The sequence below is a fragment of the Corvus cornix genome, chromosome 3 (assembly GCF_000738735.6).
Source record: "Corvus cornix cornix isolate S_Up_H32 chromosome 3, ASM73873v5, whole genome shotgun sequence".
NCBI lineage: Eukaryota > Metazoa > Chordata > Aves > Passeriformes > Corvidae > Corvus > Corvus cornix.
In genome coordinates, this window is record NC_047056.1 from 109,496,086 (window position 1) to 109,517,679 (window position 21,594).

Consider the following 21,594-nt stretch of genomic DNA (forward strand, 5'->3'; position numbering starts at 1 on the left):
TGTCAGCAGCTTGGGTTCCCAAGTCCTTGAAAACTCCACAGCATGAAAAAGCCACAGCTTCTCAAGAGGAGGAAGCAGCTATGCTGTACAGGAGCATGGAACACTATAAATATAAAATAGAACCCCCTTTTCAACACCTGAGAAGGACAATAAAAGGCAAGAGGCTCCTTAAAAGAGCTGCAGGTCATGTCCTTGGCACATTGCACACATGGCAGCAAAGCCATTCCAGTGGTTCTTCATATTCACAGGAAAAGCTCCATCTTTCATTAGTGCAATTGCAGCAAGTTCAATTAATTAAGTGAAATTAATGTTTCAAAGCATTCACCATAGCTCACGGTGCTCTAGAGAGCTGGTTAGGGTCAAAACACAACCAGTGACTGCAGAACAGCCCTCACACAGCATTTGGGCTTCTGCACAGGAACAGACACAAGTCATTAAAACGCATTAACAAACCAGTATATGCCAGCCAAAGCTTTATTCCAGCTCCTTCCATTGCTTTAGAACAGCACAAATTCAAGACTTCAACCCAAAACAACTATGTTCCCCTATGGGAAAAAAAATTCTCCCCACCCCTAACCTCCCCCCAAAAAACCCTCAACTTTTTTTTTTTTTTGAGAAAAAAACCACTGAACAATGCAACTTTTCCAAAAGCAAACATCAGAAAGCAGTGCTGTACAACACAGTAGCATATTCAGAAAGTCACAAGAAACCTTTGTTGAAGAACCACCCACCATGAACTCCATACAAGTCAGTGCACCCCCAGTCAGTAAAAAATGACAGTCAAGAGGCAAATTCTTACTTAGGAAAGTACAGCTGTAAGAAACAAGCTAACAGTAACAGTCTAGCAACAACAGCTGTAAAACAAAAAAAAACAACAACAACAACAAAAAAAAAACAACAACAACAAAAAAAATCAAGCTGACAATACCAGTCTGCCAACTCCATTCCTTTACAGGGAAGTTCAGCAGTGACAGGCATTTGGTCAGTTAGGTAGAAAAAATAAACCACTCAATATTTCACTTGTATTTTTGTTCCCACAAACAGATTTTCATGGGAACATTTCACACACATGCACTTGTTCAGTTTCACGTGGTCAACATGTCACTTGGTTTCAACAATGCTGGAGGACATGAGCATCTTCAGCTAAATTGCTACTGCAGCCAGTTTGCTTTTCTATAAGGAATAACACAGATTAGACCCATCAACATGTTTCTATAAATGTGTATAAAGGCATTAACATCAAAAGTCAGCTCTACAGGGCTGACATATTGGACTGTATTAAAAGACTACACTTAATATACAAAGATAAAACAGCTGAAACAGCAGAAGTACCCAAGAAGATGAAGCAGCAGTGCTCCCAGACTTAATTTATGAGTTCAAGTCACTCTATCCCCCAGTGGACTTGGCATAAGCCACTGCAAGAGTTTTTGCACCCTGTGTACCTCCAACTCCAACTGCCTTTCCAGGCAGTGGCAGTGTGTGCAGCAAGGTCCAGCTCTGTGACACATGGGTGCATGACCCTGACTCACCTTTCCTGTGCTTGTGCTGAGGGTGCATACACTAATGCCAAGCAAAGTGTTCAAAACCACAAAAAAATCCACAAAATCAAGACAAATTCTGCATTTGAATGATGGAATTGAGGGAGTAGATTCACCATTTTAACATTTTATCAGATTCTTTTAACTATCCTTTTTCTTGCTCAACAGACAACCTGATCTCTATTGCAGGCTTCGTTATTTGTTACCCATAAACCAGTACAGTTATACTGAAATAGCATTTGTGCTTTCAGGGATTCATTGCTAATTGTATCTCCAACTCAGTTCAGTCTTCATCAGGCAAGCACAGAAACAAACTGCCCAGATAGGTTTAGGAGTCATCATCCTTGGACAGATTCCAGAACTGGATATAAGGTCCTTAGCAACCTGATGTAGTTGGCCCTGTTTTTACCACCAGGAAAAGCCCCTTTCAACCAGAACTCCTCTACAACTCCATAATTATAAAAATAGCATATAATCAGAAAGAACCTTTACTATTTATTTGGTACACTGAATAGGTGTTCACCAGTAAATTTTAAGTAACAATAAAGGTGTACATGTATATTCCCAACCTATCCTTACAACAACTAAAATGGTGTTATTACAGGTTTAGATTTATAGGTTATGGGACTGGGGCACTCAAATCCTAAACTAAACGCTTAATAGAGTCTGCCTAGCAGTTGCTCACCTTGCCTCAGAAACATGACCAAGAACAAACAGCATGCTGATGGCAACGCACAAGACCCTACCAAAATCTTTAATTTGGGTGAATCACCGCAGCTTTTCCAAGAGGTTCAATCCATTAGATGAATAAATAAATACTAAATTAGCTTCCAATCCAGACCCAGTAGAAGTTTTCACTGCATGTAGTCACCCTTAAACTGACAGTACATAAGCCAATGCTATCAAGAAAATCCCAACCACAGTATCAACCACATAAGCTCAAATTAGGGTTTCAACTGTATTTTCTAAAAGAAAGCATTTCCTAGAAAATTAGCATTCAAACACTGAGTACACAACCCATTTGGGGGACTTAAAGTAGACTTACCTTGAAGTAAGGACTCCTCTGGTAAGGACTGCAAGTTTTCTGTTGCAGGGGTTAATGCCTACACAAAAAGGGATCCTCTTAGGAAGCTGACACTATTGCCAGGACTTCCACTGAGGTGTTTCCTTTAATACTAGACTAACTTCTTACATGAGAACCACTGGACTCCTATTTACCATTGTTTTCCCCCCTTAAAACTCACATTAGTCTTCTACCCACTTTTCACTTTGATGCAAAGGCTGCATGTGAAGAATGAACTGGAAATTCATGCTGTTATCCTCACCAGCAGCATGGCTGATGACCTGAGTTTTGGGTTCCAGACATAAGTTTTTCATCCACTGGTAGGTGCTTCATGAAGAACACTGGTGAAAACCTTACTATTCTTTCCTAATTACTCCATAATATAAATGTTTTCCATGATTTAGCAGTTAGTTAGCACCCTTTCTAAAAACCAGTACTGTTCTGCCCAGCCCAGTATCACACTGCCATACCTCAGAGGATCTGTGAGCCCAGTCAGGAATTCCGTTCCAGACGTTCTCAGGATGCACAATCTCCTCATTGCCACTGCAGAGGTTCAAGACCTGTACAGAGCCAAAGTGGATCTAGCACAGCAGCAATGCACTCAATAAATAAGACACAGTAGTAGGAAAACAGAATTGAGGACTCTGTGCCTTTGAGGTGCTGAGAAGTCTGGATCTTGTGAAGAGGAACAAGTTAATCTCTAATAAAACTGAATATAGTTACTGAGGCTGCTCAAGGCTCTTCTGGGCTCCTAAACCAAGCATAGAGAGAAAAAGGCTGCAAAACATTGACTAGATCAGAACCAGAAGGAAGCTGATGAATAGGGATATCATTACATGATAATCGCTGACACTGGTACTCATCTGAATACAGCTGACTTAGTTTTAAACACCCAAGGGATCTATCAGCAGAAGAGCTGGCTTCCACCATCTCAGACATTCAATCTTCCAAGAGAATGCTTTTATATAATGATCTTTTGGATTTTCAACCTTAAATTATAACTTAGAGTCACTTTATGTAAGTACAATGTCTGTGCATGTGTGTACATCAACACACACTCCCCCTGGACTGAAGGAAGACATCTCATTGATCCCCCAGCTTAAACAGCAGTAGAACAAGGCAGCTCACTGGATTATCCTCTACTGCTGAAGTTAACTCCCACCAACAGCTAATGCAATACACATTTTACTGAAGCAGGAATAGTTGTGGATTCATTATTACTTGTAGTATAGTTTGAGTTTCTTCCCCAGTTTCTACTGCTCTAGCACTAACTCCTCAAAACACCAGTAAAATAATGTCAAGTTGCATGAGCATTTAATGGTAACACAGCACCACAGCAGAACATTAACTTGCAGGCCAGACAGAACCACAAACATATGTGTGTCTCAGACTGCAGACAGATCCTTCAATAATCCCAGTCAATAAAAGACTGATGTGAAGGGAACATCAAGTGCTGACATCATCCAACTCAAGCTGAGACACTGCTGTTTCTCTCTAGTCTATAAATTCAGAATCAGCCTTTGCAATACTTAAATTCTATAACAGAGTTCTTTAAAATATTCACAGTTTAGAGAGAGACCAAGGAAGGACCAGATCTTAAGAATGCAGAAAGAGTATTCAAAGCACACTTACCTTGGTACCCTTCTCAGATACCTCCAAAATGCGAGCGTCGCACCATTTGAGAGAGGTCCACACCACACATTTGGAACCAACAGCAAAGCCCTTCAGATTACAAGGATAGTCATGGTGTGCTACAAGAAATGATGACTTATCAATGAAGGAGGAAGAAAAAAAAACCAAACTCATATAACCCCACAAAAAAAATGAAACCTCAAAAAAAAAAACCACGAGATGCCTCAAAACACTGCTCCCCCACCCCCTCCAAACTACTTGATACTTTGAAGTTAAAAATTGTCATCCCAAACAGTCCTGCAAATGCGCTTCATGTTCAGAAATGGATTTCCACTCAAAATCATTAATCTTCCCAAGGAAGACTCATTGCTGTTAGACTGTCACATTACCCATTAGATACTACACTTGGTCTGCTGTCCTTAACCCATCAAAGCATTAACAATAATACATTAACTTATTAGGGAATAAAAGTTAGGTTTTCTACAAGAAAGCTATTCTCATGTTTGAATGTACACAACATTTTGATAATTTAACTCTTTAAAATCAGATACTTTACCTGCATTGCAGTCAGCCAAGTTCTCATTTTGCTTTTCATCTTCCCCAGGCCTACAGCCTAAAGACTGAACACACGTATTTCCACTCTCTTTAAATGAGTCAGTCAAGTCTTGTTCCATCCATTCTTCCACACAGTCCTCTTTCTTCTTCCGCCACCCCTTGTGTTTCTCAACTTTGCAGTCATGTGACTTCACAGTGAAAACACGCCTCTGATTTGCTGAGTCTTTTGAAAGAAATGAAAATTGACTTCCACTATTTGCAGAACTCTGCAGCACATCATGTTCCAGCCCTAACAAGTCCTCCTCCCTGTCTTCCTGAGGCGGCTGAACATCAGGCAGCACCAGTTCCAGAAAGGGCTCAAATTTGGCTCCTAGCATCAACTGCTTGTCATGCATCTTCTGGCACAGTTCTTTCTCAGGTCTACCACCAGATGTTGGCAGCCATAGGGAAGGAGGGTCTGCTTCCATCCAATCATCTAGTACAGCTTCTGTTTCATGAATTCCAGACAAATTTGCTTGCAGTTTCTTGGTCTTCTCTCCCAAAGAAGGCTGAACATCAGATGCAATCAGCTCTACTGCCTTCTCTCTGTCACTAACTGAAGGCACCAGGTTTTCTTTCTCATTACGTAATGGTAAAACTTCAAGACAGTTCAGAGCTCCCAACTGCCCTGTCTCCTCCCTCACATCTGTCAGCTCCAGCAGTTCCTGTTCCAACACCATCTCTCTTGCTTTGCTGCCTGATGCTGCCTGCATTTCAAGTGACTTTGCTTCCAGTGCTTCCTTTGTTCCTTCACCAAAGGAGGACTTTTCCAAAAGTCCCTCTAGCTCCTCCAAGAGCTCGTTTAGATCATAACATGGTAAGTGCATTTCTAACGGATCCAGTTCTAATGTCCCTGTTCCATTGCTTGCAGATGGCTGTGCCCGGAGCACTGGCAATCTCTGCAGTTCTTGTTCTTTTCCTAGGAAAAGGCTGGCTGCTGGAGCACTGCCTGTCAGTTTTGCTTTCGGCTCAGCCTGCTCTCCAAGCATTATTTCAGGCAAGTCTTGTTCTACAGCTTTCATTCCATTCCCCACAATATGAGGACTGTAGCTTCTCATTGGTTCTAGTAACATATTGTTATCACTGTCACCTTCAGACAGAGCTATCTCTTTATCAAAACTATTCTCACACTTTCCCATCTCGTACCCATCATCAACCTTCCCACTGGCAGCTCCCACTGACACATTTGCTTCTGCAGTCTCTATGCACTCAGAAGTTATACCCAGGAAAGGATCAGAACAAAACAAAGCATTTTCACTCTCTTCCTGAGCTAATCCACAAACAGCAGTAGTTTCTTTGTCGAGACAAAGACCCAAATTGCTGTTTGAACTGCTATTTTCCTTTAGGGAGTTGCAAAGGTTTGAGAAAGCACTGTCACCAGTTTCTTTATTAGCCTTCCAGAAAGGCTTCATCTCTTCATTAATACTATTGCCAGAAGCTTCCAGCTTGACAACACACAGAGGGACTTCAGAATCTTTGTTTTCCCGAATTTCTACTACTTCAGCTCCTAATGCAAGGTTTTCAGTCATATCATAAAACTTCTTATTTGCATCACTAAGCCATGAGCCCTCTGAGGGACTGAAACCTGACAGACAGCAAGCAAATGCTTGTGCAGGTACTCTGAGCAGTTCACATGGCATCTGTCGGATCATCTCCAGGCTGATGGCTTCCTCACTTCCGTAATCCACATGTCTAACAACTACACTGTCATCTTTCACACTGCTGATCTGAGCTCTGTAGAACCACCCATCTTGACTGTATTTTGCTAGACAAGTATCACCACTTTTAATACAAGACTTGCTATCGTTCAGAGAGCTTAGCCCAAGCTTTTCGGCTTCCTCTATTTTTTTCTCGATGTAGCTCACATCTTTGGTATCAGCACAGTGACACCAGAAAAATCCTGGACTATTTACCACTGTGACATAAATTTTTAAAGTCTGACCTGCCTCTGGAAATTTCCAGATAAATGATTTACAATCACTTACATCGGAAATCTCATTTTGTACCTGAGGAGGCAAAGGCTCACAGACGGTTATCATGTCACTCTTCTCTCTTTTATCCATTTTTTTTCTTAAAAAAAGTCTTTCTCTACTTGGAAGATCTTTATCAGCTAAATCCACTGTTATTATACCTTGATGGTCACTGAGAATAACTTCCCATTTATCATCAACCTTCTTTACAAATTCACATGACAGCAGGATTTCACTTGTTCTCTTGGTGAAGTAAAACAGTGCTTTCTCTCTCCAGTCTGCACTTTTTTTGCATTTAAGTCCACCTAGAAAGCAGTGAATACTCATTGCTGGAATAGATGACAAGTCCTTAGGGAGCCTGCATGCTTGATCAACACTAATCACTGAAGTATCACCATAATCAATATAATGTACCCTTATCGAATTGTCAGAAGTCTTCTCTTTTACTACAGCTCGATACCACAGGCTGTCTTCTGAATACACAGCACTGATTAAATCTCCTGCTTGGAAAAGTTGCCCACAAGGCTCCTTCACTGATTTCCCATTGTTTAAACTTTCCAAAATGTTGTTAAGCTGAACCTCGTCACTCCCTAGTTGAACATAAAAATCCTGCAGGTCATTGATGTAAGACACATACACTAAAGTTTTAAGAGCTGGCACTATCTTCTGTGGTGGTAGATCAGATGAATTTTTAAGCATTATACACCTGCCTTCAGCATCAGATTTAGTATCTGACAGTGTATCCATCTGGGAAAAGAGCAGAGACTCCTCCCCTGCTTTATCCAACAAAATAGCATCCTTACTGCTAAGCATTTCACCAGGTCCTAGTAATCCAGCTGCCACATCTCCCTTCACAGAGTGCTGGAAAAGGTCTAAAACTTCTTCTTTTAAGTGTCTTCTGCTCCCTTGTTCTTGCTGGGCTTCGGGTCGACGTTTTCTTTCAAGAGGCCTACCTGCATTTAAAGGGGACTCTGCAGGCTCATCCCTCTCATTCACATCTGTATTTCTAGAGCACAAAGTCTCATTGTGTACATGACTACACAGTCCTGTACTGTTTAGGCTTAGGTCCTTCAGTTTTGTATTAATTTGAGTATTTCCATCAAACAACTCTACCAGCAGTGTATTATCAGAGTCCTTTGCTACCACTATTGCTTTTAATCTCCTTTCTAGGACGGCTTCCTTAAACCATGTTGCAGCTTCTTTGGAAACAGATGATACATCAGACACAGAACACTTTATGGCCTGCATTGGCACAAGCAAGATATCAGAAGCATCACTGGGTAAAATAAGCAGATCATCTGCCTCTATTGCCTCTGTGTTCCCAAAATCCACAAAGAAGACTTTAGCCTTAGGTTGTCTTTCCATAATTACTCCCCTATACCACTGACTGTCAGAGTACCTTGCCAGACACAAGGTCCCAGACTTTCCCAAGGTTCCTGTGCTGGTCACTCTCTCACTCAGGCGACTGATGTTATCAGCCAGCTGTGCCAAGGCATCTGCACACCTTTCAAGTTGGCAGTAGAACATCCATGGATTCTCAACATGCGTAATATAAACGTCTTCCTCACTCCCAATTTTGATACCGTGACTAGAATAATAGAAGGAGTGAAGCTGGACCAAAGATTCCAAGCGCTTTTGAGGAAATAAAGGTCTGGCTACACCTTTCTCAATGAGAAACTGGCAAGCACTCTGAAAAGGCGTGATTAAATCTACAATGTTAAACAGGTCCCTATTTATTGAAGCCAAGGCAAATATTGTACACTTCAGATCAAGGTCAGATGATGAATCAACAACAAACTGCCGAAAAGTCTGAATGGCTTCTTCATCCCAGGCAAAAGGATTCTGACCATTAGGTTGGATTAAGTTGTAAAGGCTGCACCTGAATGCCTGAGCCTCTAACCTAAGGAAGTGTTCACTAATTGCACGGAGCTTCGTTAGACACACCTGCTCTCTGTTGCCATAGTCAACATATATGACTTCTACTTTTTCTGCACACACTCCTTCACTAACTATTAAAGCCCTGTACCATTTTTTATCCTCCGAGTACTGGGCTAAACACACAAGATTTGGCCAAACATGTGGCTGGGATGAATTCTTGCAATGCTCCTGAATTTCATCCATTAGTACCTCAAGGTCATGGAAATTTCTACTTAACTGACACCAAAAACAACTAGGATTTTCAACATATGACAAAATAACATTAACTGTACTTCCCACTTCTAAGTGGCCTCCACAAGAGGAGCCTGGCTTAATTTCCGCATAGTTCTGACCCAAAGAAGCGTGCAGATTTTCCTTACCCTCATAGTCTTGAGAACAAAGTTCAGTACTTCTAGAACTGTGAATGGCTGCAATAGGGCTATCTCTGACCATCACACCCACATGAGAATCAACCACTCTATCACTGCTCTTTAGATCACATTGTTCTCTGCGCCTCTTCTCTGCATTTTTTTGGCTTTCCTCTGCAGCACATACTAGAGAAGAGGCCTGTGTCACAGACTTATCTGATTTCTGGGAAGTCTTGGGCATTTCATACCTCTGGTATTTAGCATAACCCCTCTGGCCCATGAGTTTACTTACTCTTCTCTCTCCTAACTGGGACTGGTCAAAAATTTCAACCATGTATTTGTCACCCTGCGCACTCAAAAACCAAACCTTTAGTTCTTTGTTCAGTACCATCTCCCTGAATGCAGACACAGAGGCTTCACTCCAACTCCCTCTCAGAGGGGAGACACCTGCCAAACAACACTTCAGAGCTAAAGCAGGCAGTTTCCTGAACCGAGGGAGCAGCTCCTTCACAGCACACAGACCCACAGTTTCTGTACTGCCTCTGTCCACCAGGTGTATTTCCACCCCAGTGTCCAGTACCCTGGTGACCACCGCTCGATAGAAGACACCCTCGTTCCAACTGGCACAACAAAGGGATCCAGGCTGTGGGTCCCACTCAGCACCATCCAGCTTTGTGGAATGGGAATAAAAATTCCACATGCACTGCCTTAGCTGCCTGAAGAGCTGATAATGCTCATGGAGCTGCAGCCAAAACTCAGATGGGTCTTGGAGGTGAGAGACCCGTGCACTGTAGAATGTCCAGGTCTTCAGATGCACACCAGCTACAGCAGCACCAGCCAAACCTCCGTGTGTTAAAACAGGAGGTGCTTCTGGTGGCAATCCCAATTCTTCAACTAAGGATTCCTCTACTTCCAGCTGCTCATGAGCCTCAGTTTGGCTCACATGAGTACTGACCAGGCAGCAAGCCTGAGACCCAAAAAGACCGTTCAAATCAATGCCGTTTTCCCCATAGAGTGTCACATAATAGAGATGCTCAAAGGAGTTAAAGGCTTCAATGTGAGCACTCACTCCTCTGCCGAGCACCAATGCTTTCAGCAAATCGACCTGTAACGGGGACCAGCCACGCCCCCCATCCGAAACACCCTGAAGAGCACAGATGTAAGTGACCACAGGCATGCGAAAACACTCAGCAGGCAAATGGCGCAGGTTAGCTCTGGTTACAGTCTCCTTCCTGCCATAGTCCACAAAGATCACAAGAGCTGCATGCTGGTCCTGCCCCTCACCAATGAGCTCCAGCAGAATGGCACGGTACCACTGGCCATCCATCCCACGGGCAGCACAGGGCGAGCCCACTTTGGGCAATAAATCCTGCTCCCACTGGTCATAAGCATGGCACATGGTATCAGAAAGGCAACAGATCTCCTCAGACAGGCACTGCAACTGGCAGTAGATGTGGTGTGGGTCAGAGACATGGGTCACTAGGACAGGCTCCGTCACACCCAACTGAAGTTGAGGGTAGTAGTAATCCAAAGCAGGTGACAGAGGCCAGTACGAGAGCAACACATGGACAAGCTGCGGATCTGCAAAAGTTCCAAGGGAACACGCTGGAGGCTGCTGACAGAGCTGCTTCTTTAACTGGCCAAAAGGCAGGCAGCGCCTGAGTACCTGGCAGAACCAGCTGGGAGAGACACGCTTGGCCAGGCCCAGCTGCCGCATCTGGACCACGAGCTGGGGCAGCTCGAGTACGATAAGCTGTGGCGTTATCACCTCCTGCACCACACCGGACACCTCCTTGCCATGCAGGAAGCTGAGGAACTCCATCGCCTCCACGGTCCACCTGGACACTGGTGAATCCCCACAGGCTGTCCCCTCGTGACCCTGGGAGGGCATGACATCAGCCACGACACAGCCCAGCACCTCTGGGCGCAGCTGGAACAGCTCTGAGCAGCCCCGTGCCAAGTAGTATGCGGATGTGGCCACCACGTACCCCTCGTCCAGCAGGAAGACACGGTACCCCTGGGCACTGCAACTCACCACACAGCAGCGGTACCAGATGCCCAACACCTCCACCAGTGCCAGCTCTCCTGGGCACAGCCTGGTCCCGCTGGCCCCCGACCCACTGGGCTCTGGGCGGGCCGCCAGGCGCGGCCCGGCCGCCGCCTGGATTTCGCGGTGGAGGAGGGCATAGTCAGCCTTGCGTTCGCCCAGCAGCCCCCATAGCCGCAGGATAGGCACCTCGGGGTAGAGCCCCACGGCGCTGACCCGCAAGGTGACGGTATCGCCGCGGCCGAGGGACCCCGGCCCGGCGCTCATCGCGAAGCCACCGCACCCCGCTCTCCCCTGCCACACGAGGCGAATGAACGCCCCTCCCTCCGACCCTCGGCCTCATATAGGACACGCGCCGCCCACGTGACCCAGAGGGGGCCGTTAGCGGCTGCCCCAGCGGCCGAGTCCATTTTGACCTCTCGGGGGGGTGGAGAGCGGCGCGAAGGGAAGGGAGAAAAGGAGGGGTGAAGCGGGCTGATACATGGGGCCGCTCCTGCAACACCGAGACGGCGCGTAGGCGCCATGAGGAAGAAGGTTACGAAATTATGGCCGGGACGCCGCGAGGCTCAGGGCAGAGCCCGGCGGAGCTGCCCTCGCCTACGGTGGAGCACTCCACGCCGGCTGAGTGGCGGCGGGGGCGGGGTGAGGGGGAGACCGCGCCGAGCCCGCTTAGCTCCTATTGGTCAGAGCGGCGCCGGGGGCGGGACACGCGTGAGGAGCTTGGCGGCTATTGGCCAGCGGCGGCGGCAGGGCGGGGCGCCGCGTGAGGGCGGCAGCCGCGGTGTGAGGGCGGGGAGCTCGCCCCGGGCACCCGCCAGGAATCGTTACTAGTTCACACCCGAAGAGAGAGATTTGTTAAGCGTTAAAGAAGTTTTTCACTACAAGATTTTTACAAGGCTTTATTTTGAGCTCTCCCTCAAGGGTCTGTATTGGGACCAGTGTTATTTAGTATCTTCATGAATTGCATAGGCGAAAGGTTGGAGTGTACCCTTGGCAAGTTTTCAAGTGACACCAAGTTGAGTGATGCTGTCGTTACAAAATCCTCTGAAATAGTTGGGATAAATAAGACCATCTAACACTGTCTTTTTACTGTTAGCAAGTAAGGCATTACTTTATTCTTGGCCAGGAGGTGTGTGTGTGTGTGTATATGTGTGTGGCTGACAAAATTCCAGCCTCTACACAGATGCAGATACAGAACTTTGACATTTATTTATATGTATTTTTAGCAAACAAATTAATATTCACTGGTTCTAAGTTAAAGAATTCTCTTTCATTAATTAGTATTCTGTCCTCTACTGGTTATCGATTTCTCACTTCTCATGCAAACTAGTCTATATTTTTCAGTCCTTTTATTATCTTTTTCCCAGGTAAGGACTTCACAGCACAAATACTGAGTCTTTGTTAGTCTCTATTTTTATCTGCTGTTTTCTGCAAAATGTCCTTGTGGTCCATAAATTGTGCACTTCTTGTATCCCGTTTCAAAAACAGACCTCTCTTATTCCAGGCCTTGTTCATTGAAGTGTATCAAGGTTATTTTATCAAAACTTAGAGTTCCAGTGATTTTCCCAAGCTGTGTGCCCATAAAAATAGCAATTTTGATAAATGCTGGCTAAAAGTGGTTTACATATACACTGCTTATAATTAATATCCTGGTTATGATGATCAGAGAGATTGAGCAACTGTCCTATATGGAAAGGCTGAGAGAAGTGGGATTGTTCAGCCTGGAGAAGAGAAGCTTCAGGGTGACCTAATTGTGGCCTTTCAGTACCTGAAGAGAGCTGACAAGAAAGATGGAGGGACACTATTTACAAGGGCCTGGAGTGACAGGACAAGGGGGAATGGCTTCAAACTGAAAGAGAGCAGGTTTAGATTGGTATTAGGAAGAAATTCTTTACTGTGGGGGCAGTGAGACACAGGAACAGGTTGCCCAGAGCAGCTGTGGATTCCCCATCCCTGGAAGTGTCCAAGGCCAGGCTGGACAAGGCTTGGAGCAACCTGGGATAGTGGAAGATGTCCCTGCCCATGGCAGGAGATTGGAAATAAATGATCTTTGAGGTCCCTTCCAACCCAAACCAGTCTGTGATTCTATGATAAAAATACTTATTCTATCTCAATAGACAAGTAAAGCTGTGTATCCATCACCAGGGTTATCAGGGTAATGGGATGGCAGGCGGGACTGCTTGGGATGTAACTGAAGCAGCAGCTTTGCTGGTTTATCATTGCTAGTGTTGGAGTGCAAGATGGAAAGGACTTGGATTAGTTTCTCAGGATGTCAGCTAGAAAAATATCAGGATTTCTGAACAAAACCTTTGGAGTGATGCACAGGAGGTTCCACCTGCACATGAGGAAGAACTTTCCCATGCAGTGACCAAGCATTGGAACAGACTGTCCAGAGAGGGTGTGGAGTCTCCCTCACTTGGAGGTATTTCAGAACTGTCTGGGTGCAATCCTGTGCCCTGTGCTCTGGGATGACCCTGCTTGAGCAGGTAGGTGAGACCAGGTGACCCACTGTGGTGCCTTCCAACTTGCCTCATTCTGTGATTCTGTTACTCCCTTATAATGGTGAGATGAATGTTTTCCAAGCTGGAAGTGGACCCCCAAATGCACACAGCCACAACTGAACTACAATACAATCAGAAAGTACAAGTGCTAGCCAAGAAGACACCCAAACTGTGTTTAATGAGAGATTGGCACACTGGAGACAACTGGTTGCAAAGACTAGAAGAAATCCTGGGTATTTATTCAGAAAGCCAAGTCTTCTACATAGTTCCATTACTAGATATTACTAAATCAAAGACAGCTTTGTTTTACCTACTCATGGCTGCTTTTAATACTGCTTTTTTGCCTCCTGATTGCCAAAGATGAACCTAATGACAAACAGCACTAGCCTCCTTCTCTATGAAGTCTAGAAGTCTTTAGGTTTAAAAATAAATAAATCACTCCTGTTCAAACATTTTGCATCGTTGAAGACAACGTTATATTCCACTGAGATTGAAAGTGGGCAGAGTGTGTGTTTCCATGGGAAAGTGGTACCTTAATGACCCAGTCTGCCACATCAGCACCTTGTCATGGGACAAGTAGTTCAGCTTGGTCCTATGGAGTATCCTGAGTCCTTCAAGCAGGGCAGAACAAACTAGGCTTTTGATTTCCTAGGAAAAGGACAGCATTTCAATCATGATCTTACTCAAATAGTTGAGTGGAGAGGTCAGGCAGTCTCTGGGATAGTAAGAGGAACACAAACCCTTCCACCTTTTGTACAAAGCAAATTTGGAATCAGATAAACTGCTTTTATCTTTTTCAATACCTAGCACTACAGGCTTGGTTTGCTGAGACATCAAAATAATGAGGTAGTTCTTTATCTGTGTGCAAATGCAATTAATAACAAAAATTCCCAAATAATTTTATAGATGCTTAGCCACAGAACATGTTCAGTGCATTGATCAACCTGCTCTTGTCTTTAACAACTGGAACCATCTCAATTATCAAACAAGCAGACAGTATTATGTTCTATTTGCTTGGTAGACTTTTTTTTTTTATTCCTGTTTGCTGGTTCAGGAAGCTGATGCTGGCTGCTAGTTGAAGTATTATTGTGACAATTTTATTCTGTGGATAATAAAAATTTCATGTAGCAGTCTGACAATCAAACAGTGATCCTACTACCTTGTGGAATGAGAATTCAGCTTTTTGAGTCTTCTCTCTTTTGTGAATATTGAAGGTTTTAAAAAGAACTAACTCCACACATCCTTCTGATTTGTTCATATGTAAGCCAGAATACCAGTGACCAAGGAGCCTGAGAAAACAAACACTGAAGTTAGAGGGTTAAAACAGAAGCAACCCAATAAATAAGCCCATTAGATTAGACTGTCTCCTCATAAAAATGATACTAAGTTCAGTCTCCTACTGCTCTGGTTCCCAGAGAGGTTCCCAAGCCTCTGCTCAGAGAGGCTTGAACTCCCCATTCCTGCAAGTGTTCAGTGCCAGGTTGGATGGGGCTCTAAGCAAGTAGAAGGTGTCCATGCCCATGGCAGAAGGTTTGGAATAAGATGATCTTTAAGGTCCCTTCCAACCCAAACCATTCTACGATTCTATGATTATGTCTTTCATACAAAAATCGTGATATTACATAGGGTTAGGGCTGAATCCGTACTCCTCACATTTTAATGCTAATTGTTCTTGTAAAGAGTTAAAAAGCACATACCATTCGCATCCAGGTTGGTATAAAGCCTTTGTACAGCGACATAAAACCTTCACCCTGGACAGTTTGAATCAAGCAGTCCATGGAAGATTTATAGAGCAGACCTCTAGCAATGTGCAAGGAGAACAAACAGGATTACAAATAAACAATTTTTTAAAATTCCATCCCCCTCATAAAGATAATTTGTAGTTGATATTTTTCTACAAGCAAATGCTCTTTTGTAAGCTCCCTGGAGTCTAACCCAGAATTGAAATCTACTGGTTATGATTAGGTGGCCATCACAACAATATCCCCCAGACATCTGCTAAATCAGTGAAACCACCACCAGAAAGATGAAGAGCAAATTATCAACTTAGCACTTCACTCCAGTGAAATCAGTGAGAATCAGGGTTTCAATTCGCTGCTGAAAAGTCGGTCTCTGAAGTGTCCATACCTTCCCTGCTTATCTCTCGGCTGGTTCATTATCCGGGTTTTGACGACATCGGGCAGGAGTTCCCAGAACAGCCGCTACCAGCCCAGAGCAGGCACTGCCAACAGCAAGAGATACTTAAGGAAGAAACCAAGATATATCATGACAATTTTAGCATTGTAATTCCAGTTCTTATAATAAAGATATATTAAAAATGTTGTCATAAGATCATGAGTAATAACTCATAACATAAACTTGGTTTAGGAGACTTGCTATTACTGCTCTTGCTCACATGTCCTCCCAGTGCCAGCTGCCCTCATGTCTGTGTGCAGTTTTGAGTCATGGATGAAGGACCCACAGTAGGCAATTCATAATATTGTTTATATAAAGTACATTTCTTCATCATTTAAGGGAGTAAAAGAGGTTGTTCTGCAGCGGTTGTATCACTGTGCTCCCACAGATGAGAGCAAAGGTGTTTAAGTGCACCAGCAAGGCACTTCTAGTGAGGGCAGTTTTGTAGCAATGGTTGTATTCTTTCTCTTGTGTCTTCTATAAAGTGATGTTCTCTCAGGAAAGAAAAGTAATTCTAAAGTTGCATTTCATCAGCAGTATCAAAATCAAAGAATGGCGTCTTCTGCTGGCACAGAGAGGCAGATAAAGACAGCAATGCTGGAAATGCTCTACAGTGGAAAAGGGGTAATTGGGGAATACGGCACCTGCTAACACTGTGAGTCACACTATTGTCCACAAGTGTCGTGTTCAGAAGCAAAAAGTGTTTCACTGAGTCATAGGTGGTCAGATCTGTAAAGAGGATAATGAGAAAAGACACTGTCAGGAGTGAATGATGTCTGTGCTGTTCATGACCCAGGATGCTCATTCCCATTGCAGCTCCTGCCTTTTGCACGGCTGGAACTCTGCCCCCAGTTTCGGATGAGGGCTGTGGCACCTGAGTCCTGTCTTTAGACATGTGAGTACAGTCTCCTTTCTGCTCCCATCTGCTCTGATTTACCTAATAGATGATGCTGAGCTGTATCTGGGTAACCCTCACTGCTGGCTCAGCTTCCTGGCTTGGCCTCAGACCTGCCTCATCACCACACACTTCCCTGAGGATTTGGATCTTGGTGAAGCCTGGCTGCCTTTGCTGGCTCTGCCCTGCTCACCTCACTTGGGCACTGGGTTGTGGCTGGTGAGGTCCCTGCTTTGCTGGCCATGAGGACCCATTCAGCTCCCGGCTCACTTTTCCTTAAGCTCCGGTAAAAACTGTTACTTTTAAGCCATTTGATTTCCACAGGACCAAAGCACAGGTGTGCAAGGCAAAGGTCACCTGCAGGATGCTCCAAACAGGGCCCCAGTGTGGGTAATCAAGGGAGCAGCTGAACTCCTCTTTCTTAAAGCTTTTGGTGGGGCCTTAAGTGCTGCAGACCAAATTATTCCATTTACCTCCCATGTTCACCAACGCAGCTCTTTGGACATTTGGTACCCATCCAGCCCAAAGTCCCCTTACTCCTCCTTCGGACAGGATCTTCAGAAATGCATGGTGCACGCCCCGAAACCTGAAATCAAGGTGCAACTTGTGGGTAGACAGCCCAGTGAAATCTTTGCACATTCCAGCACTTTGCTGCACTGGGTCCTCATGTAAGATTAGGAATTTATACCTGCAAGGATCTGGCCCCCTTGTTTTTGGATCCATCTTTGACTTTCACAACACAGTATTTTACCAGAGATACTGGTTGCCTTGCAAAGCAGTGATCTGGTCCCTAACAGCAGACAACTCTTAGATCCCACACTGGGTTGCAATACTAAATGTATGCGACACCAAATGATGGCAGCAGCAGTTTGGGATGCAAAGAGCAGCATGTCCTGGTATTTGCAGGGGGGTCTCAAGCCCCGCTGTGTGCCAGCCTTCCCTGTGCCTGTGCATCCTGCATGAGCCATCTCCCTCATCCTTTCTTCCATCTTCCCATCTTCAGAAAGCATCCTTCCCTCCCCACAGTACAGTGCTAGCACAGATGTGCTGCAGCATGGAGCATGGATTTGTGGTCCCTGGGACTAATAAATCAGAATAAAGAAGATGAGTATAAATGGAATAAGGAGGAGGTCTTGAATCCCCCACCCCTTCACTGCCCAGAGCCATTGGGTACTCTCCCTGTAAAAGGGCACAGAGCAGCTGGGGAGAAGGGGTGGCAGAAAACAGAGAACCACACTCTGGGCCAAAGAGTGATCAGTAATGGGAAGTAAACCACCAGCTCTGAGAGGAACCAACCGTAATGGTTTTCCTTCCAACTTCCTTTTTCCCTCCATCTGCATCTGCACCTTCACCAGATCAGTTGGGCTGGCGAAAAACTGTCCGATGGCACCCGCAGACATGCCTCCAACCACAGCTTTCCTACCAAAGGAGAAAAATTGTGCTCCAGAATACACTGAAAATCTTCACAAGTCACAGTGCTCAAGCTGAAGAGTTCAGCAGCACAACCCAGGTGGAACAAGTGTAAATGGTTATTCCATATCTTAACAGCCAAAGTGAAGGTAATAATTGTGATGGCTGCAGGGTGTTAAAGTAGCCAGTAATATTTCTGTTAATTTTAAGAAAGGGTTAAAACTTACCTGGGGAAAAAATATCAAGGTTCTATTATGCTCCTCGCTTAATGTTTAAAGGCAGGATGGCAAAATACACAAGGGATGATAGTCCATGCATTATAACTGAATGCCCATCTGAAATTCCAAGCTGCTTGCTGATATATAAAACTTTCTTTATCTCCCACTGCTACTAGATGAGCTGTGTTGACTTTATGAGTCTATATATTGTCGTACAATCAGAAGTTTCTGTATTATCTGTAGTCCTCCTTCCCTGTAGCACAATTCATCACAAGTATTTTGTATGAGAGTTTATCAGTCCCATTCTAAAACCAGATATATTTTGGACCTAAGATTTGGCTGTAGGACTCCTATAGTAAGGACAAACCCCAAGCAAGCAATAAAAATATGCATGAATATGCAACATTACCAGAGAGGAAAGCTTTCACCCTCCGCCCTGCCAAGCACAGAATCACGGAGATGTTCGTAAGTAACCATCCGAACACCAGTGTATACTGTGGAAAACAAAAGCAGGAGACAGTTCTTGGGTCTGCCATTTGAGGTCACACTGTGAGAGAGAGATCAAGACGTTGGTTTGTGACACTCCAGAGCTTGCCTGGGTCAGCTGGTCACTGCTCCCACGTTTGTGATCAGAATGGGGAAAGTGAGGGGGTTGCGGGGTGTCAGTGGGAGAGCCAGAGCACTGCAGCACCAGAAAATCTCTCTGGCTGAGCCACAGGTTTGCCAGGAGGCAGCACAGCTTTGCCTGCACCCTAAGGAAATGGGACTGCATTGCTTCCTTCTGGGCTGATGCCAAAACAAAACCTCCACAAGTGCTTTCGAGGTTTGTTGCTGTCACTGTATTTCCAAGTAAAGCACAGAAAGCTGTTACTTGTGGCCAAACCTCTAATGCATTTCTTCTAGCACTTGAATTCTTCCCTTGTGCTTGCAACCTCATCTTTTTTCCCCTCTTTTTTCCTAATCTGTCCCCACTTCCCTCACATATGAGACATTTATTGTTCTGAGGACTCTTGAGTGTCTGTGCTTCCTGGACAAGACCTTCCTGCAAAGATGACAGAGAACTTATATTTTGTTTTCCCAGAAGCCAGAATAAGGCCATGAAGGAGTGGTAAAGGGAAGGAAGAGACGATATTGATCTGGAATCTCGTATGTTTCAAAATGGGATTTCGGGCTAGACTGAAGAAGTCCTCACAGATATATTCGAAGTACAAGAAAATATGGCAAGCTCACTCCAAAATACTATTGGCCACAGAAGGCAGCACCCAAGCCTGTCCCAGCACGAGCAGATAATCACCTATGTGGCGGTAGACGGCCGGCGTGGCTCCTTGCCAGAGCTTCCGCACCCCCTCCTCCTGCGCGATTCCAGCCGCCGTGCGCAGCATTCCGCGGTAGGGGACCGCCTGCCCGGCCACAGCGCCATCGCGGCGCACGGCAGCTTCACCTTGGATTTGCAGCCGGGTTTTCGTCAGATCCAGGGGAAATGTCACTGAGGGGAAAGGGCCGGGAACACACGTGAATACGAGTACGGCTGCGGGGAGACCTCCCATGCCGGGAACACCTGCCCCAAAACGCCCTGCCAGGGGCTAAGGGGCTGTGCAGGCACCAGCGGGGAGCAGAGCCTGGACCCAACAGGGTGCAGGAGATCGCTGGAGAAGAGGAGAATTCTCATCCAGATCTGTTAAAAGTGGCTCTGGGCACAAGTAGCTAAATTACATTCCTGTCAAACAGCAGTCTTTCTCCCATATTTAGTTTTGCAGATTTCTTATGCAATATGTGTACCTTCTGAGGGACTCAGGATTAAAAATCCTGTTCCAGTTACTCCCCCTGAATACAGACCAGTCACATCTCACAATTGATCATGTGGTCTCTCCAATTCTTCCCAGCACAGTGGTGGCATATGTTATGGTCAGGACCAACCCCACAGAGGTGATCATAATGCAGACACACATTGAGGCTCACCTACAAACTTACCTGCATATCTGTCCGACAAACCACCCTAAAGCATGCTGCTTTTCTTACGAGGCACCCAAATAATGTCTAGCCTGTTATTTCTCTCACTGAAATAACTGGTGGACAGTGAAGGAGATCTAAGTTGATCTCAGCTTCCCAGGGCTGCTCCTGAAACAGTATGGATACACACTGTGCCCCTTATTTCAGTTCCAGGCCAGGAGTGCCTGGCGATGGACCTTCCCAGCCTGTGCCCAGGAGCAGGGCTTGTCTTTGTTTTGACACCTCTGTGACACACTAGGGTCCTTCCAGAGCAGGACTCAGGTGCCAGGGGAAAATAATCACTGGTCCAAGCCTTAGCAGGTTTATAGTCTATTTGTGCATTAAGTTTGGTATTCATGTTTAAAGATTAGCAAAGATCGAGAAGTTACAAATCATTAGAGCAATGTAACTGATTTGCCTGTAAAAGCTTGTAGAAATTATAAAGAACATGCTGAAAAATATTCAAAATAAATTACTTGGTCACAAAGTAGTGTTATATAGGTGCCAGTGGGCTTCTATTCCATGTTTCACTGAGCAGTTTTCCAACTCAATTTTTAAACAATCTCCACTGTGGTCAGAAACGTAAGAGTCGATTTTTCTTTGATTAACCTTCATTAACTATGAAAAGGAAATTCCTGAAAGAATCAGGCCTTGCTAGTAACTTAGGCAACAGATCTGCCTGCCTCTTTAGTCTTTTTCTGGAAACCCAGCCAGTGCAAAGCTTAAATTAGTCACAACTGCATTGAGTTAATGACTGCAGCCCTTCGGTCTCAGAGGCAAAGATTTCATCCTGAAAAACCCTCCCTCCAGCCACGGTCAGGTGGCATAAAACACTTGCAAGGCTTAGATTACGGAAAAGCCACGACTAGCACAGTGAAATGCAGATTTGCTGCAGTGGAACACTGAGGAATGAGGCATCTGGGGACTGATGTTCCCCCTGCCCCCCGTGAGTAAATCTGACCCCCTTCCCTCTCAGAAAACCACGGTGAGTTGTACCTAGTTCTGCCACAGCCGCTGCACAGGCTGACAGAGCGAATTTGCTGGCTCGGGGCCATCTCTCTGGAAGAGGTAAGCTCCTCTCTTCTTCTGCAGGTGACATCTAGCATCTCACATGAACCGAGGCTAACCAGACACCCTGCCCGGGTCTGTCTGCAGCAAGAGCGGGCCCTAGCGCAGATCCGCTCTAGGTGGTTTAGCAGACAAGCTGCTGAAGGTCATGTTTCTCCAGCGCCAGCACCGGGAACTGCAGCACCCCGAGTGGCTCTGCAGAGCTGGAA

The 21,594-nt window shown here is 45.1% G+C and overlaps 2 protein-coding genes across 4 annotated transcripts; both read right to left on the reverse strand.

Annotated features, from left to right (window-relative positions):
* Positions 1–456: 456 nt before the first annotated feature.
* On the reverse strand, positions 457–11,517 carry TDRD6 (tudor domain containing 6). Of its 3 annotated transcripts, XM_019282133.3 has the most exons (5): positions 4,790–11,516; positions 4,234–4,352; positions 3,072–3,161; positions 2,584–2,641; positions 457–1,173 (listed from the first exon to the last, which is right to left on the reverse strand). In XM_019282133.3, the coding sequence occupies exons 1-5, from the start codon at positions 11,394–11,396 to the stop codon at positions 1,112–1,114; spliced, it is 6,936 nt and encodes a 2,311-aa protein (XP_019137678.3). In that variant the 5' UTR covers positions 11,397–11,516; the 3' UTR covers positions 457–1,111. The 3 variants fall into 3 exon arrangements, with proteins under 3 accessions (XP_019137678.3, XP_039424533.1, XP_039424535.1); XM_039568599.1 differs by lacking the exon at positions 2,584–2,641 and having other exon boundaries at positions 4,790–11,517; XM_039568601.1 differs by lacking the exons at positions 2,584–2,641; positions 3,072–3,161 and having other exon boundaries at positions 4,790–11,517.
* A 2,262-nt stretch (positions 11,518–13,779) lies between these two features.
* SLC25A27 (solute carrier family 25 member 27) lies at positions 13,780–21,539 on the reverse strand. Its single transcript, XM_010393214.4, is given in 10 exon segments — positions 13,780–14,919; positions 15,328–15,430; positions 15,758–15,807; positions 15,809–15,851; positions 16,450–16,534; positions 17,174–17,286; positions 17,997–18,119; positions 18,738–18,822; positions 19,623–19,814; positions 21,314–21,539. Coding segments are annotated over 10 exon segments (969 nt in total). The 5' UTR covers positions 21,417–21,539; the 3' UTR covers positions 13,780–14,847.
* Positions 21,540–21,594: the final 55 nt, after the last annotated feature.

What these genes read in the sequence shown, in the direction of transcription:
- TDRD6 (XM_019282133.3), bottom strand. Translation starts at nt 11,396, where the DNA reads ATGAGCGCCGGGCCGGGGTCCCTCGGCCGCGGCGATACCGTCACCTTG. An exon ending in CTTGGCTGACTGCAATGCAG is followed by an intron (nt 4,353 to 4,789) that starts GTAAAGTATCTG and finishes CATTTCTTGTAG; the next exon opens with CACACCATGACTATCCTTGT. An exon ending in AGAGGAGTCCTTACTTCAAG is followed by an intron (nt 1,174 to 2,583) that starts GTAAGTCTACTT and finishes TATTCCTTATAG; the next exon opens with AAAAGCAAACTGGCTGCAGT.